Below are 18,641 nucleotides of genomic sequence, written 5' to 3' on the forward strand. Positions count from 1 at the left end.
GAATCTCAGACTATGTTGAGCTTTGTTGAAGAATAAAATCCTTAGTTTTAGACCTGCCAAGGTTTAGGGATGCTGGGGTGGCATGAGGGAAATCTTTGTGGTGATGGAATATTGACGGATCTTGATTGCAATGACAGTTGCAGGAATCTACATATATGATAAAACGACATGGAATTGCACACACACATCGTACCAATGTCAGTTTCTTCATTTAAATATTGGACTACCATTATATAAAAATGTAATCTTTGTGGGAAAAAGACTGAAGATTACACAAGAGCGCTTGGTACTGTTTTGCAACTTCCTCTTAATCTATATTTCAAAGTAAAACTTAAAAATAAAAAAATCTGAGTTCTCTGAGCTTGCAGTGCTGCTCTCCTCCCAGGGGAGGATTCTTGACTTCTTTTTTTTTTTCCCCAGCATGGCCCCTAAACACCAGTCTTCACTTACACCCCAAGCGAAGAAACCAAAGAAAGCGAGGCTGACTCCTGCCTCCAGGCCAGATGAGGCATGTGCTTCTTCAACTTTGCTGAAGGAAGAAAAAGAATAGCAAGAAGCAATTGAACATATTGATGAAGTGCAAAATCAGAAAGACTTAATGAACAAGCCAGTGAGTAGATTTTGAAAGTAGAATAGAAATATAAAAAACTTCACCAACCATTTTTTCAAAAGAGGTCAGAATTGATGGCAAAAATCCCAAAATTTTGGGTAGCAATATTTGATAACCATCCACAAGTGTCTGCACAGCTTGGGGAGGAGGATGAAGAGGCACTACATTATTTGACAAGAGTCAAAGTGGCAGAATTTGAAAACATTAAGTCAGGTTTCAGAATAGATTTTTACTTTGATGAACACCCTTACTTTGAAAACAAAATTCTCTCCAATGAATTTCATCTGAATGAGAGTGGTGACCCATCTTCAAAGTCCACTGAAATCAAATGGAAATCTGAAAAGGATTTGATGAAACAATCAGGTCAAACACAGAATAAAGCCAGCAGGAAGAGATAGCATCAGGAACCAGAAAGCTTCTTCATCTGCTTTACTGATCATTCTGATGCAGGTGCAGATGATTTAGGAGAGGTCATCAAAGATGATATTTGACAAATCTATTACAGTACTACTTGGTTCCTGACATGGATGATGAGGAAAGGGAAGGAGAAGAAGACAACGATGATGAAGAGGATGAAGGATTGGAAGATACTGATGAAGAAGGGAAGGAGAGGAAGATGAAGAAGATAGATGACTAATGAAAGGAACAATGATGGATTCCAACCTTTTTTTATTTTCTCCAGTCCCTGGGAGCAAGTAGCAGTCTTTTTTTTTTTTTTTTTTTTTTTTTTCTCCCTCCTCTTGTTCTCAGTCACCCTGCTTTTGCAGTCTCTTTTCCGTTTATACCATGGTTCAAAACTTATTTGGGGGGTGGGGGGGTGGGGAATACCTTGAGCAGAATTCAGTGATACTAGAAGAATACTAGATTCTTCAGTAAAGAATCTCTACCCATTTCTGTTCCAAATTCATTTTTATCCATTCCTGTCTCAACAAAAATTTTATGGAATCAACATCACCATGCTCTGTGGGGAAAAAAGAAAAACCTTCTGCTCCCTTAGCTGTGCTGGAAACTGGAGGGTGCTAGGCCCCTGTGTAGTAGTGCATAGAATTCTAGCTTTTTTTCCTCTCTTCTCTGTATATTGGGCTCAGAGAACACTGTGTCTCTATATGAATATGGACAGTTAACATTTACCAACATGTATCTGTCTACTTTCTCTTGTTTAAAAAAGGAAAAAATACTTTAAAAATGGGGTTTATAGAAGGTTAGCAAAGGGTGGGTTTCAGATGTTTGGGTGGGTTAAGTGGGCATTTTGACAACATGGCTTCTCCTTTGGCATGTTTAATTGTGATGTTTAATGGAAATTCTTGCAGTTTAAGATGACATTTTAAAATAAAATTCTCTCCTAATGATGACTTGAGCCCTGCCGCTTGCTGGGAGAATCAGCAGAACCTGTAGGATCTTATTTGCAATCAAAATTCTCTATTGTAATTTTGCTCCTGTTTATTCTTAAACTTTTCTTTTTGTTTCACTGGAAAGGAAAGATAAAGCTCAGTTTTAAACGTTAAAAGTGTACAAGTTGCTTAGTTACAATAAAACTAAATGTGTACACAAAAATATTTTTTAATCTGCTAATATATAGCAAATAAATAATTCTATTCACTCTGAACCAAGGTCCTCATACATGCAAAAAGACAAGTAAAATGAGTCTTCATGTTTGATATAGGAGGTCTTCATATATCAAAACAATATAAAAACCACTTTTGAAGAGGCTTGCAGTACAAATACCAGTAATATTATGCAAATGCTTAGAAAGTTCAGAGAAGTAATCATCAGGCAAAACAGGAGGAAGAAACATCCAGACCAGTGATTTCCTGTTAAGTAATGAAAAGCAGCATGCGTGTGCGCTAAGTTGCTTCAGTCATCTCCAACTCTTTGTGACCCTATGGGCCATAGCCTGCCAGGCTTCTCTGTCCACAGGATTCTCCAGGCAAGAATACTGGAGTGGATCACCATGCCCTCCTCCAGGGGATCTTCCCAACACAGCTATCAAACCCATGTCTCTTCAGTCTCCTGCTTTGGCAGGTAGATTCTTTACCACTAGCACCACCTGGATGAGCCCCATGAAAAGCAGAAGTCATACTGAAAGCCAGAAGTCCCTCCCCCACACACAGAGAAAGATAAGACATCTTCTGTGGCTGGGCTTTCTGCTCTCTGCACCATGAGAAACAAGTATCTAAGTTTGCTTCCAGGTAAGTAGAATTATAACAATGGAGTTAGACAACTAAAGCTGTCTGAGACTCTTTATCCAGTTTGAGAATTTCCTCTGTTCTTTACTTTTAAAAGCTTTTGTTTTATTTCTGGTTTTCCCACTATCTTTACAAAGGAAAGCAGGGAAGGAAATTTAAGAAGGGTATTAACTCAATTACATTAAGTTCTTAAAGGAGAAGGTTGGTGAAACTTTTAATTAGTTGGTTAATTTATATTTTTGGTTGTGCTGGGTCTTGCTGTTGTATGTGGGCTTTCTCTGTTTGCCATGCATGGGGGCTCCTCTTGGTTGCAGTGCAAGGGCTTCTCATTTTTTTGGCAATTCCCTCTTTTATTTTTTTAATATAAATTTATTTATATTAATTGGGGGCTAATTAATTTACAATATTATAGTGGTTTTGCCATACACTGACATGAATCTGCCATGGGTGTACATGTGTTCCACATCCTGAACACGCCTCCCACCTCCCTCCCCATCCCATCCCTCTGGGTCATCCCAGTGCACCAGCCCCGAGCACCTTCTCTCATGCGTTGAACCTGGACTGGCGATCCATTTCACATATGATAATATACATGTTTCAAGGCCATTCTCGCAAATCATCCCACCCTCAACCTCTCCCACAGAGTCCAAAAGACTGCTCTATACATCTGTGTCTCTTCTTCTGTCTCGCATACCGGGTTATCGTTACCACCCTTCTAAATTCCATTTATATGCGTTAGTATATTGTATTGGTGTTTTTCTTTCTGACTTACTTCACTCTGTATAATAGGCTCCAGTTTCATCCACCTCATTAGAACTGATTCAAATGTATTCTTTTGAATGGCTGAGTAATATTCCATTGTGTATATGTACCACAGTTTTCTTATCCATTCGTCTGCTGATGAACATCTAGTTTGCTTCCTTACCCTGGTTGTTATAAACAGTGCTGTGATGAACATTGTGGTACATGTGTCTCTTTCAATTCTGGTTTCCTCGGTGTGTGTGCCCAGCAGTGGGATTGCTGGGTCATATGGCAGTTCTATTTCCAGTTTTTTAAGGAATCTCCACTGTTCTCCATACTAGCTGTATTAGTCTGGATTCCCACCAACAGTGTAAGAGGGTTCCCTTTTCTCCGCTCCCTCTCCAGCATTTATTGCTCATAGACTTTTGGATAGCAGCCATTCTGACTGGCATGAAATGGTACCTCATTGTGATTTTGATTTGCATTTCTCTGATAATGAGTGATGTTGATCATCTTCTCATGTGTTTGTTAGCCATCTGTATGTCTTCTTTGGAGAGATGTCTGTTTAGTTCTTTGGCCCATTTTTTGATTGGGTCATTTATTTTTCTGGAATTGAGCTGTAGGAGTTGCTTGTATATTTTTGAGATTAATTCTTTGTCCTGCAGAAGCTTTTAATTTTAATTAGGTCCCATTTGTTTATTTTTGCTTTTATTTCCAATATTCTGGGAGGTGGGTCATAGAGGATCCTGCTGTGATGTATGTCAGAGAGTGTTTTGCCTATGTTCTCTCTAGGAGTTGTATAGTTTCTGGTCTTACATTCATATCTTTAATCCATTTTGAGTTTATTTTTGTGTATGGTGTTAGATAGTGTTCTAGTTTCATTCTTTTACAAGTGGTTGACCAGTTTTCCTAGCACCACTTGTTAAAGAGATTGTCTTTTCTCCATTGTATATTCTTGCCTCCTTTGTCAAAGATAAGGTGTCCATATGTGTGGATTTATCTCTGGGCTTTCTATTTTGTTCCATTGATCTATATTTCTGTCTTTGTGCCAGTACCATTCTGTCTTGATGACTGTGGCTTTGAAGCCAGGCAAGTTGATTCCTCCAGTTCCATTCTTCTTTCTCAAGATAGCTTTGGCTATTCGAGGTTTTTTGTATTTCTATACAAATTGTGAAATTATCTGTTCTAGTTCTCTGAAAAATACTGTTGGTAGCTTGATAGGGATTGCATAGAATCTATAGATTGCTTTGGGTAATATACTCATTTTCACTATTTTGATTCTTCTGGTCCATGAACATGGTATATTTCTCCATCTATTTGTGTCCTGTTTGATTTCTTTCACCAGTGTTTTATAGTTTTCTATATATAGATCTTTTATTTGTTTAGATAGATATATTCCTAAGTATTTAATTCTTTTTGTTGCAATGGTGAATGGAATTGTTTCCTTAATTTCTCTTTCTGTTTTCTCATTGTTAGTGTATAGGAATGCAAGGGATTTCTGTGTGTTAGTTTTATATCCTGAAACTTTACTATATTCATTGATTAGCTCTAGCAATTTTCTGGTGGCATCTTTAGGGTTTTCTATGTAGAGGATCATGTCATCTGCAAACAGTGAGAGTTTTACTTCTTCTTTTCCAATTTGGATTCCTTCTATTTTTTTTTCTGCTCTGATTGCTGTGGTCAAAACTATCAAAACCATGTTGAATAGTAGTGGTGAGAGTGGGCACCCTTGTTGTTTTCCTGACTTTAGGGGAAATGCTTTCAATTTTTCACCATTGAGGATAATGTTTGGTGTGGGTTTGTCATATATAGCTTTTATTATGTTGAGGTATGTTCTTTCTATTCCTGTTTTCTGGAGAGTTTTTATCATAAATGGATGTTGAATTTTGTCAAAGGCTTTCTTTGCATCTACTGAGATAATCATATGATTTTTATCTTACAATTAGTTAATGTGGTGTATTACATTCAATGATTTGCGGATATTGAAGAATCCTTGTATCCCTGGGATAAAGCCCACTTGGTCATGATGTATGATCTTTTTCATATGTTGTTGGATTCTGATAGCTAGAATTTTGTTAAGGATTTTTGCATCTATGTTCATCAGTGATATTGGCCTGTAGTTTTCTTTTTCTGTGGCGTCTTTGTCAGGTTTTGGTATTAGGGTGATGGTGGCCTCATAGAATGAGTTTGGAAGTGTACCTTCCCCTGCAATTTTCTGGAAGAGTTTGAGTAGGATAGGTGTTCAGTTCAATTCAGTTCAGTCGCTCAGTCGTGTCCGACTGCGATCCCATGAATTGCAGCAAGCCAGGCCTCCCTGTCCATCACCAGCTCCCAGAGTTCACTCAAACTCACGTCCATCGAGTCAGTAATGCCATCCAGCTATCTCATCCTCTGTCATCCCCTTCTCTTCTTGCCCCCAATCCCTCCCAGCATCAGAGTCTTTTCCAATGAGTCAATTCTATGCATGAAGTGGCCAAAGTATTTGAGTTTCAGCTTTAGCATCAGTCCTTCCAATGAACACCCAGGACTGATCTCCTTTAGAATGGACTGGTTGGATCTCCTTGCAGTCCAAGGGACTCTCAAGAGTCTTCCTCAACACCACAGTTCAAAAGCATCAATTCTTCGGTGCTCAGCCTTCTTCACAGTCCAATTCTCACATCCATACATGACCACTGGAAAAACCATAGCCTTGACTAGATGGACCTTTGTTGGCAAGGTAATATCTCTGCATTTTAATATGCTATCTAGGTTGGTCATGAATTTCCTTCCAAGGAGTAGGCGTCTTTTAATTTCAAAGCTGCAATCACCATTAGCAGTGATTTTGGAGCCCAAAAAAATAAAGTCTGACACTGTTTCCTCTGTTTCCCCATCTATTTGCCATGAAGTGATGGGACCAGATGCCATGATCTTCGTTTTCTGAATGTTGAGCTTTAAGCCAACTCTTTCACTCCTCTTTCACTTTCATCAAGAGGCTTTTTAGCTCCTCTTCACTTTAGCCCTTCTCTAAATTTTTGGTAGAATTCAGCTGTGAAGCCGTCTGGTCCTGGGCTTTTGTTTGCTGGAAGATTTCTGATTACAGTTTCAATTTCCCTGCTTGTGGTGCATCTGTTAAGATTTTTCTATTTATTCGTGTTTCAGTTTTGGAAAGTTGTGCTTTTCTAGGAATTTGTCCATTTCTTCCAAGTTTTCCATTCTATTGGCATATAGTTGCTGATAGTATTCTCTTATGATCCTTTGTATTTGTCTTGTCTGTTATGATCTCTCCATTTTCATTTCTAATTTTATTGATTTCATTCTTCTCCCTTTGTTTCTTGATAAGTCTGTCTAATGGTTTGTCAATTGTATTTATCTTCTCAAAGAACCAGCTTGGCTTTGTGGATTTTTGCTGTGGTCTCCTTTGTTTCTTTTGCATTTATTTCAGCCTTAGGTTTTAAGATTTCTTTCCTTCTACTAACCCTGGGGTTCTTCATTTCTTCCTTTTCTAGTTGCTTTAGGTGTAGAGTTAGGTTATTTGACTTTTTTCTTGTTTATTGAGGTAAGCATTATTGCTATGAACCTTCCCCTTAGCACTGCTTTTACAGTGTCCCATAGGTTTTGGGTTGTTGTGTTTTCATTTTCATTCATTTTTATCCATGTTTTGATTTCTCTTTTATTTCTTCTGTGATTTGTCGGTTGTTCGGCAGCATGTTGTTCAGCCTCCATATGTTGGAATTTTTAATAGCTTTTCCCCTGTAATTGACATCTAATCTTACTGCATTGTGGTCAGAAAAGATGCTTGGAATGATTGAATTTTTTTAATTTACCAAGGCTAGATTTATGGCCCAGGATGTCATCTATCCTGGAGAAGGTTCCATGTGCACTTGAGAAAAAGGTGAAATTCATTGTCTTGGGGTGAAATGTCCTATAGATATCAGTTGTGTCTAACTGACTATTGTATCATTTAAAGTTTGTGTCTCCTTGTTAATTTTCGGTTTAGTTGATCTATCCATAGGTGTGAGTGGTGTATTAAAGTCTCCCACTATTATTGTGTTATTGTTAATTTCCCCCTTTTTGCATGTTAGCATTTCCCTTACATAATGTGATGCTCTTATGTTGGGTGCATATATATTTATAATTGTTATATCTTCTTCTTGGATTGATCCTTTGATCATTATGTAGTATCCTTCTCTGTCTCTTCACAGCCTTTATTTCAATGACTATTTTATCTGATACGAGTATTGCTGCTCCTGCTTTTTTTTGGTCTCCAATTACATGAAATATCTTTTTTCAGCCCTTCACTTTCAGTCTGTATGTTTCCCTTGTTTACAGGTGGGTATCTTGTAGACAGCATATATAGGGGTCTTGTTTTTGTGTCCATTCAGCCAGTCTTTGTCTTTTGGTTGGGGCATTCAACCCATTTACATTTAAGGTAATTATTGATAAGTATGATCCTGTTGCCATTTACTTTGTTGTTTTGGGTTCGAGTTTATCCACTTTTTCTGTGTTTTCTGTCTAGAGAAGATCCTTTAACATTTGTTGGAGAGCTGGTTTGGTGGTGCTGAATTCTCTCAGCTTCTGCTTGTCTGTAAAGCTTTTGATTTCCCCTTCATATTTGAATGAGATCCTTGCTGGGTACAGTAATCTGGGTTGTAGGTTTTTCTCTTTCATCACTTTAAGTATGTCCTGCCATTCCCTTCTGGCCTGAAGAGATTCTATTGAAAGATCAGCTGTTATCCTTATGGGAATCCCCTTGTGTGTTATTTGTTGTTTTTCCCTTGCTGCTTTTAATATTTGTTCTTTGTGTTTGATCTTTGTTAATTTGATTAATATGTGTCTTGGGGTGTTTCACCTTGAGTTTATCCTGTTTGGGACGCTCTGGGTTTTTTGGACTTAGGTGATTATTTCCTTCCCCATTTTAGGGACGTTTTCAACCATTATCTCCTCAAGTATTTTCTCATGGTCTTTCTTTTCATCTTCTTCTTCTGGGACTCCTATGATTCGAATGTTGGGGCATTTAACATTGTCCCCGAGGTCTCTGAGATTGTCCTCATTTCTTTTAATTCTTTTTTCTTTGCTCTCTGATTCATTTATTTCTACCATTCTATCTTCTACCTCACTTATCCTATCTTCTTCATCTATTATTCTACTTTTGGTTCCCTCCAGAGTGTTTTTGGTCTCATTATTGCATTATTCATTATATATTGACTCTTTTTTATTTCTTCTAGGCCCTTGTTAAACATTTCTTGCATCTTTTCAATCCTTATCTCCAGGTTATTTATCTGTAATTCCATTTTGTTTCCAAGATTTTGAATCATTTTTACTATCATCATTCAGAATTCTTTATCAGGTAGATATCCTATCTCTTCCTCTTCTGTTTGGTTTGGTGGGCATTTATCCTGTTCCTTTACTTGCTGAGTATTTCTCTGCCTTTGCATCTTGTTTATATTGCTCTTTTTCGGGAGGCCTTTCCATATTCTGGCAGTTTGTGGTTCCTCTTTATTGTGGAGGTTTCTTGCTGTGGGTGGGGCTGGAAGGGTGGCTTGTCAAGGTTTCTAGGCTAGGAAATCTTGTGTCAGTGTTCTGGTGGATGGAGCTGGATCTCTTCTCTCTGGAGTGCAATGAAGTGCCTAGTAATGAGTTTTGAGATATCTATGGGTTTGGTGTGACTTTGGGCAGCCTGTATATTGAAGCTCAGGGCTATGTCCCTGTGTTGCTGGAGAGTTTGTGTGGTATGTCTTGCTCTGGAACTGGTTGGCTCTTGGGTGGTGCTTGGTTTCAGTGTAGGTATGGAGGCTTTTGATGAGCTCTTATCAATTAATGTTCCCTGGAGTCAGGAGTTCTCTGGTGTTCTCAGCTTTTGGACTTAAGCCTCCTGCCTCTGGTTTTCCGTCTTATTCTTACAGCAGCCTCAAGACTTCTCCATCTCTATAGCACCAATGATAAAACATCTTGGTTAATGATGAAAAGTTTCTCCACAGTGAGGGACACCCAGAGAGGTTCACAGTGTTACATGGAGAAGAGAAGAGGGAGGAGGGAGATAAAGGTGACCAGGAGAAGAAGATGGGAGATCAAAAGAGGAGAGAGCAATCTAGCTAGTACTAATTTCCCTATGTGCTCTCCACAGTCTGGACTGCTTAGAGATGTTCACGGAGTTACACAGAGAAGAGACAAGGGAGAAAGGAGACAGAGGTGGCCAGGAGGATAAAAGGAGGAATCAAAAGGAGAGAGACAGATCCAGACAGTAATCAGTTCCCTAAGTGTTCTCCACAGCCTGGAACTCACAAAGAGATTCACAGAGTTGGGTAGAGAAGAGAAGGGGGAGGGAGGAGATAGAGGCAACCTGGCGAAGAAAAAGGAGAGTCAAAATGGGGAGAGATCAGTCAAGCTAGTAATCTTGCTCCCAAGTAAAACTGGGTACTAAAGATTGGGTTCTTAAAGGTACAAAATTGATAACAAATACCGAAAAGCAAAGATTAAAAATCTAGGGTAGAGGCTAGACTCTCAAAAATACAATATTAAAAAAAACAGAACAAAGTCACAAAAATTATAAAATATAAATGTGAAGTTTGCTTAAAAATAGGGTCTTTTTTTTTTCAAGGTAATAGTAGGTTATAAAAATAAAAATTAAAGGCGTAATAGAGACAAATTTTTTTACCTTTTTAATTTAAAAAATGATAATAGTAAAGATATATCTAGGAATTTCTCTGGAGCTGTTGTGGACAGTGTAGGGTCAATTCATTTTCAGATAGCTCCTTGATCCAGCTTATACTTCTCAAGATCTATAGGCCCCTTCCTATGTAGTCAGTGCTAACTACAGTGTTTTAATCTTTTGCACCTGTCACTTCCAATGTGGTTCCCTCTGTTTGTTTTAGCTTCTTCTGTTTGCTGGTCTCTTCAGTGTCTAATTTCTGCCCTGACATAAGGGGGCGATTATGGTCACTTTTTTAGGCTCACTTGTTCAGTCGTGCTGTGGGGAGGGAGGAACACTGCAAACAAATATCACTGGCATGTGTGGGGAGTGCTCGCAGTGTCTCGGCCACACTGGGTTTGCCCCCGCTCACAGCATGTGTGCTTTCACGGTCTACACTTCTCAGGCTCTAGGTTGCTCTGCCAGAACTGTCTGAGGCGGGCCCTGGGTTACGTGCACTTCCCAGGTCTAAGCCGCTCAGGTTCAGGTTCTCAGGTACTCCACAAAGGCACAGACTGGGTTGGGTCTGCATTTTGTGCCCTTCCCAGGTTCAAGCAGCTCAGGTGATCAGGTGCTTGGTGAGCACAGTCACCCCCAGGTCGGGGGTGCATCTTATCCCCTCCCTCATCCCAGCCGCTCAGTTTTCTGGGTGCACAATGGGCGCACCTTCTCAAGTGTGCCGTGTGTCTCTTCTAGGGAGCTGATCTCTGGCTATGACTCTCCCAGTGAATGTCAACCATCCAGAATCCCAAGAAGTCTTGGTTAGCAATGACGCCTGCTTTCAGTTTGGTAGAGGATGCCTCTCTGGAGCCACGATTGCCCCCTTCCAGCTCTGGCTACTCCCCCCTGCCTGTCTCCTGCAGGGGATGGGCCAGTCCACAGCTGGCTAGCTCTGCTCAGTCCTTTATTCTGTGAACAGGCCTGGCAGTGTCATAGGTTAGGGCTTTTCACAGGATAGTTCTCTCTCTCTCTCTCTCTCTCTCCCCCCCCTCCCCCCCTCCCCCCCTCTCTCTTCCTCTCTCTCTCTCTCTCTCTCTCTCTGGCTATCCCACAGTCTGGGTTGATATCTCATGTTAGTTCCATCAGATTGTCCTCGGGGTATTCAGGCCCGGTCCTTACCCTAAGCAATGCAGCCCTTGCCTCCCTGCCCAGGCCCCGCTTGCTAGCAGTGGGTGCTAGCATCTGGGCTGCTTTTCTGCTGGAAGTTGCTGTTAGGCACGGAATCTGTGGGGTTTAAGTAGGTATTTATTTATTTTTCCTTCCACTTATGTTGCCCTCTGAGATTCCAAGACTTGCCACAGACCCGCAGGTGAGAGTGTTTCCTGGTGTTTGGAAACCTCTCTTTTTTAAGACTCCCTTCCTGGGACAGATCTCCGTCCCTACCTCTTTTGTCTCTCATATCTTTTATATTTTGTCCCATCTCCTTTCAAAGACAATGGGCTGCCTTTCTGGTGCCTGATGTCCTCTACCAGCATTCAGAAGTTGTTTTGTGGAATTTGTTCAGTCTTCAAATGTTCTTCCCATGAATTTGTGGGGGAGAAAGTGGTCTCCCTGTCCTATTCCTCCACCATCATAGGACCGCCCCCAACTCTCTCTTTTAAAACACTTTGTATTACATATTGGCATATAGCTGATTAAGGGATAGGCTAGCCACTCCAATATTCTTGGGCTTCCATTGTGGTTCAGCTGGTAAAGAATCGCAAACAATGTGGGAGACCTGGGTTTGATCCCTAGGTTGGAAAGATTCCGGGGAGATGGGAAAGGCTAGCCACTCTACTATTCTGGCCTGGAGAATTTCATGGACGGTATAGTCCATGGGGTCCAAAGAGCCAGACACAACTGAGCGACTTTCACTTTTACTTTTCATAGCTGATTAACAATGTTATGATAGTTTCAGGTGGGCAGCAAAGGGACTCAGCCATACATCTCTATGAACCCATTCTCCTCCAAACTTTGGTGGCTTCTCGTTGCAGAGCATGGGCTCTAGGTGTGTGGCTGTGGCTCATGGGGTTAAGTTGTTCTGCAGCATGTGGGATCATCCAGACCAGGAATCGAACTTGTTTCCCCTGCGTTGGCAGGCAGATTATTGCCCATTGGACTACCAGGAAAGTCCAAGTTGGTTTAATGCATTCCTAGTGAAACTTAACTAAGATTTCTCATTTTACCACCTGTATTAGCCCAGGTTCTCAAGAGGAACAGAACCAATAGGATGAATCTATAGAGGTGAGAAAGGATTTTATTTAAGAAACTGATTCATGAAATTGTGGAGGTTGGAAAATCCAAAAATCTCAAGAACCAGCAGCACACTGGAAACCCAGGATGACCTGATGTTGCATCTCACGTTCGAGGGCCTCCAGAAGCTTTTTTTTTTTTTTTTTCTTCAAGGAGGTCAATTTTCTTTTTCCTCTTAGGCCTTCAGCTGATTGGATGAGGTTCACCTAAATTATGGAGAGTAATGTGCTTTATTCAGAGTCTACTGATTTAAGTGTTAACTCAAACAGACTCACTGACTTAGAAAATAAGCTTATGATTACAGGGGGGAAGTGGGGGATGAGAGATAGATTGGGAGTTCGGGATTCACATGTACCCACTGCTATATTTAAAATAGATAATCAGCCCCAAAAATAAAAAATAAAAATAAAAATTAAATACCAGGGTCCAGCCCCGGATGGATCCAGGGATTCCCTCAGGATGACGGTGTTGGCGATTAAGGGATAGCAAAGGCTTAGAGATTTTTAGGTGCTCAATAATAACTGGTTTACATGGGAAATCAATAAAGTTCATGACACCAAACTTGCTCTGATACCTCGGAGGCCGCAGGCACCCTCTAGAATAGCGGAAGGTGCCCCACCTTAGGCACCTTCTCGAGTGGGTCTTAGAAGCCCAGGCAAATAAGTGGTCGCAGAGGACCCCTGTGCTCCAAATTATTTTGTCATGAAGAAAGAACAGAAGAGAAAAGGAGGAAAAGGAAACAAGAAAGAACTACACGGGGAGACCAAGGTTCGGTGAGCAAGGCCCATAGCTTTATTTTCAATAGGGGCTTTTATACCCTAAGTTGCACATAGAGGATAATAGAGGGTGTGAAATCATGCAAAGTCAAGCAGTCTTTGATCCTTATCGAAACCAGGGTTTCTTTTCTGCAAATTTATCGTATACAAATGGTTTAGGTGATTTACATCATCTTCTGGCCAGAAGGCCTGTTAACATTTTATGACTCTGATAAGGATTGTCAACCATAAGACTTATTTTCTCTAAGAGTAATTATTTTAAAGTTTGGTACCATCCTCCGAAGGTGTTAGATAAAGTTGCATTCCTATAGGGCAAGGGTGCAATGGCTTTACAACAAAGGAAAGAATTTATTACCTTAAGGGTCTAAAGTTGTTAACACGACGGCCACTAGTTATTTTTTCTACATACCAACTATATTAATTAATACACTTCCAAGGATACAATGCAGGGGATCTGGAAACTTGGCAGCAAGCATTGGCTCAACAATGAAATCTTCTACTAGTTCTACTCTGACAATTTCTAACTCTTCGAGAGGCTCTATACTATTTGAATATCTTAAGCTTCCCGTGCCTCTTGCAGCTGGGAGACTGTAAACAATCCTATGCATAGCTGTAGGAGTCCAGGTAAACCTGTCAGGAAAGTTAGAGAGCCATCTGAGGGTTTTGTGAACTAAAACACTCTTTTTTTTTTTTTTTAAACTTAACATAATTGTATTAGTTTTGTCAAATATCAAAATGAATCTGCCACAGGTATACATGTGTTCCCCATCCTGAACCCTCCTCCCTCCTCCCTCCCCATACCATCCCTCTGGGTCGTCCCAGTGCACCAGCCCCAAGCATCCAGTATCGTGCATCGAACCTGGACTGGCAACTCGTTTCATACATGATATTTTACATGTTTCAATGCCATTCTCCCAAATCTTCCCACCCTCTCCCTTTCCCATAGAGTCCATAAGACTGTTCTACACATCAGTGTCTCTTTTGCTGTCTCGTACACAGGTTTATTATTACCATCTTTCTAAATTCCATATATATGCGTTAGTATACTGTATTGGTGTTTTACTTTCTGGCTTACTTCACTCTGTATAATAGGCTCCAGTTTCATCCACCTCATTAGAACTGATTCAAATGGATTCTTTTTAATGGCTGAGTAATACTCCATTGTGTATATGTACCACAGCTTTCTTATCCATTCATCTGCTGATGGACATCTAGGTTGCTTCCATGTCCTGGCTATTATAAACAGTGCTGCGATGAACATTGGGGTACACGTGTCTCTTTCCCTTCTGGTTTCCTCAGTGTGTATGCCCAGCAGTGGGATTTCTGGATCATAAGGCAGGTTTATTTCCAGTTTTTTAAGGAATCTCCAGACTGTTCTCCATAGTGGCTGTACTAGTTTGCATTCCCACCAACACTGTAAGAGGGTTCCCTTTTCTCCACACCCTCTCCAGCATTTATTGCTTTTACAGTTTTGGATCACAGCCATTCTGACTGGCATGAAATGGTACCTCATAGTGGTTTTGATTTGCATTTCTCTGATAATGAGTGATGTTGAGCATCTTTTCATGTGTTTGTTAGCCATCTGTATGTCTTCTTTGGAGAAATGTCTATTTAGTTCTTTGGCCCATTTTTTGATTGGGTCATTTATTTTTCTGGAATTGAGCTGTAGGAGTTGCTTGTATATTTTTGAGATTAGTTGTTTGTCAGTTGCTTCATTTGCTATTATCTTCTCCCATTCTGAAGGCTGTCTTTTCACCTTGCTAATAGTTTCCTTTGATGTGCAGAAGCTTTTAAGGTTAATTAGGTCCCATTTGTTTATTTTTGCTTTTATTTCCAATATTCTGGGAGGTGGGTCATAGAGGATCCTGCTGTGATGTATGTCAGAGAGTGTTTTGCCTATGTTCTCCTCTAGGAGCTTTATAGTTTCTGGTCTTACGTTTAGATCTTTAATCCATTTTGAGTTTATTTTTGTGTATGGTGTTAGAAAGTGTTCTAGTTTCATTCTTTTACAAGTGGCTGACCAGATTTCCCAGCACCACTTGTTAAAGACATTGTCTTTAATCCATTGTCTATTCTTGCCTCCTTTGTCAAAGATAAGGTGTCCATAGGTGCGTGGATTTATCTCTGGGCTTTCTATTTTGTTCCATTGATCTATATTTCTGTCTTTGTGCCAGTACCATACTGTCTTGATAACTGTGGCTTTGTAGTAGAGCCTGAAGTCAGGTAGGTTGATTCCTCCAGTTCCATTCTTCTTTCTCAAGATCACTTTGGCTATTCGAGGTTTTTTGTGTTTCCATACAAATTGTGAAATTATTTGTTCTAGCTCTGTGAAGAATACCGTTGGTAGCTTGATAGGGATTGCATTGAATCTATAAATTGCTTTGGGTAGTATACTCATTTTCACTATATTGATTCTTCCAATCCATGAACATGGTATATTTCTCCATCTGTTAGTGTCCTCTTTGATTTCTTTCACCAGTGTTTTATAGTTTTCTATATATAGGTCTTTAGTTTCTTTAGGTAGATATATTCTATATATAGGTCTTTAGTTTCTTTAGGTAGATATATTCCCAAGTATTTTATTCTTTCCGTTGCAATGGTGAATGGAATTGTTTCCTTAATTTCTCTTTCTGTTTTCTCATTATTAGTGTATAGGAATACAAAGTGAAACACCACAAGACACATATTAATCAAATTAACAAAGATCAAACACAAAGAACAAATATTAAAAGCAGCAAGGGAAAAACAACAAATAACACACAAGGGAATACCCATAAGGATAACAGCTGATCTTTCAATAGAAACTCTTCAAGCCAGGAGAGAATGGCAAGACATACTTAAAATGATGAAAGAAAATAACCTACAGCCCAGATTATTGTACCCAGCAAGGATCTCATTCAAGTATGAGGAGAAATCAAAAGCTTTTCAGACAAGCAAAAGCTGAGAGAATTCTGCACCACCAAACCAGCTCTCCAACAAATACTGAACTAAAACACTCTTGTCACGCCCAGGAACTTTATTAACTGGAGCTGTAAGTTAATTCTTTTTCAGAGAGGGAGATTGGGGGGGGGGGGACAGCCCCCAGTAAAGTCAGAGGTGTAGGTGAGAGCACAAAGCAGTAAAGAAGGCAGACTCTGGTTTTGGGGTAGACGCTCAGGCAGGCCCAGAGGGGCACCCCTCAAGTTCTGGCTTGCCTTGCCCACCAGAACTCTCCCACATAACCTTGTTATGGGCGGGGGCTCCCGTGCTGGCTCCCGGCAATTAAAAATAGAAAAAAATAAATAAATAAAATAGATAATCAACAAGCACCTATTGCACAGCACAGTGAACTCAGCTCAGTATTCTGTAATAGCCTAAATGCAAACGTAATTTGTAAAAGAATCAGATCAGATCAGATCAGTCGCTCAGTCGTGTCTGAGTCTTTGCGACCCCATGAATCACAGCACGCCAGGCCTCCTTGTCCATCATCAACTCCCGGAGTTCACTGAGACTCACATCCACCGAGTCAGTGATGCCATCCAGCCATCTCATCCTCTGTCATCCCCTTCTTCTCCTGCCTCCAATCCCTCCCAGCATGAGAGTCTTTTCCAATAAGTCAACTCTTTGCATGAGGTGGCCAAAGTACTGGAGTTTCAGCCTTAGCATCATTCCTTCCAAAGAAATCCCAGGGCTGATCGCCTTCAGAATGGACTGGTTGGATCTCCTTGCAGTCCAAGGGACTCTCAAGAGTCTTCTCCAACACCACAGTTCACGATACTGGATGCTTGGGGCTGGTGCACTGGGACGACCCAGAGGGATGGAATGGGGAGGGAGGAGGGAGGAGGGTTCAGGATGGGGAACACATGTATACCTGTGGCGGATTCATTTTGATATTTGGCAAATCTAATACAGTTATGTAAAGTTTAAAAATAAAATAAAATTAAAAAAAAAAAAAAAAGACAAAAGCATCAATTCTTCGGCACTCAGCCTTCTTCACGGTCCAACTCTCACATCCCTACGTGACCACAGGAAAAACCATAGCCTTGACTAGACGGACCTTTGTTGGCAAAGTAATGTCTCTGCTTTTGAATATGCTATCTAGGTTAGATACATGTATATGTATAACTGAATCACTTTGCTATACACATGAAACTAACACAACATTGTTAATCAACTATGGTCCACTATAAGATAAAGATGAAAGAAATTTTTTTTCCTGCCAAACAATGCTAGTTCATGTAAAACCTTCACAGCAATATCTCAACTAGTGTAGACCTAATATGTGGGTACAGTGGCCCAGCCACATTGTTACATAAAATTAACCATACTATCTACTACTACTACTATTACTACTAAGTCTCTTTAGTCGTGTCCAACTCTGTGCGACCCCAGAGACAGCAGCCCACCAGGCTCCTCCATCCCTGGGATTCTCCAGGCAAAAACACTATAGTGGGTTGCCATTTCTCCAAAGCGTGAAAGTGAAAAGTGAAAGTGAAGTCGCTCAGTCGTGTCTGACTCTTAGCGACCCCATGGACTGCAGCCTACCAGGCTCCTCTGTCCATGGGATTTTCCAGGCAAGAGTACTGGAGTGGGTTGCCATTGCCTTCTCCACCTAAACCTTATTAGTCTTCAGTCATCTACAACTGAAATAAAGCTCATGCTATTATGCTATTACTACCATTGCACTCATTTGATCAAACCAGTCAATTCTAAAGAAAATCAACTCTGAATATTCTTTGAAAGGACTGATGCTGAAACTGAAGCTCCAATACTTAGGCTACCTGATGCAAAGAGCTGACACACTGGAAAAAACCCTGATGCTGGGAAAAAAGGAAGGCATGAGGAGAAGGGGGCAATAAAAGAGATGTTTGGATAGCATCATTGACTCAATGGACATGAGTTTGAGCAAACTCTGGGATGTAGTGGAGGACAGAGAGCCTGATGTGCTGCAGTCTGTGGGGCCAAAAAGAATTGGACACGACTTAACAACTGAAGAACAACTCATTTTGCATTGGGGAAATTGTGCTTCAAAGGACAGGTGGCATTTCCAAAGACATGTGGCCACCAAATGAAAGTTTATATTCAGACTTGGGTCTTCAAATCCATTCTTCACCAGGATCCTCTGTCACATAACAGTGTTGAAATGGCAGTACAGCCTGGAGGAGGATTTTTTTTTTTTTTTTTTTTTTATCTTTGCCTAAGAAGAAAGATCCTGGAAAGCACACAGCTCTGAAAAGATTTTTCTTAGGGTTCAACTTCTCACTTGGATGGGATGACAGACTAGGTACTGTTTGTAGGGTAGACTTGATCCCTTTACACCCACAGTGGTTTCATATCACAAAGCCTACTGCTGTCAGTGATTCATTTCAGGCCTGGACTGAGATCAAGGAGAGGAGCTTTGATCTCAGTGCACTATAGAAAGGCCAGGAGCGCATCTGCAGGGAACCATA

The 18,641-nt window shown here is 40.5% G+C and overlaps 1 protein-coding gene and 1 pseudogene across 1 annotated transcript in view; both read left to right on the forward strand.

The window, feature by feature from the left end:
• Positions 1–421: 421 nt before the first annotated feature.
• Positions 422–1,247, forward strand: LOC129641988 (protein SET-like; annotated as a pseudogene).
• Positions 1,248–2,768: 1,521 nt separating this feature from the next.
• LOC129621824 (adhesion G protein-coupled receptor E2-like) overlaps positions 2,769–18,641 on the forward strand; it is a 95,111-nt gene continuing 79,238 nt past the window's right edge. The window contains exon 1 of the mRNA XM_055538751.1: positions 2,769–2,799. Coding sequence (XP_055394726.1) covers positions 2,769–2,799 — 31 coding nt within the window. The remainder of the gene's footprint in view (positions 2,800–18,641) is intronic.

This window comes from Bubalus kerabau, chromosome 1 (genome assembly GCF_029407905.1).
Source record: "Bubalus kerabau isolate K-KA32 ecotype Philippines breed swamp buffalo chromosome 1, PCC_UOA_SB_1v2, whole genome shotgun sequence".
NCBI lineage: Eukaryota > Metazoa > Chordata > Mammalia > Artiodactyla > Bovidae > Bubalus > Bubalus kerabau.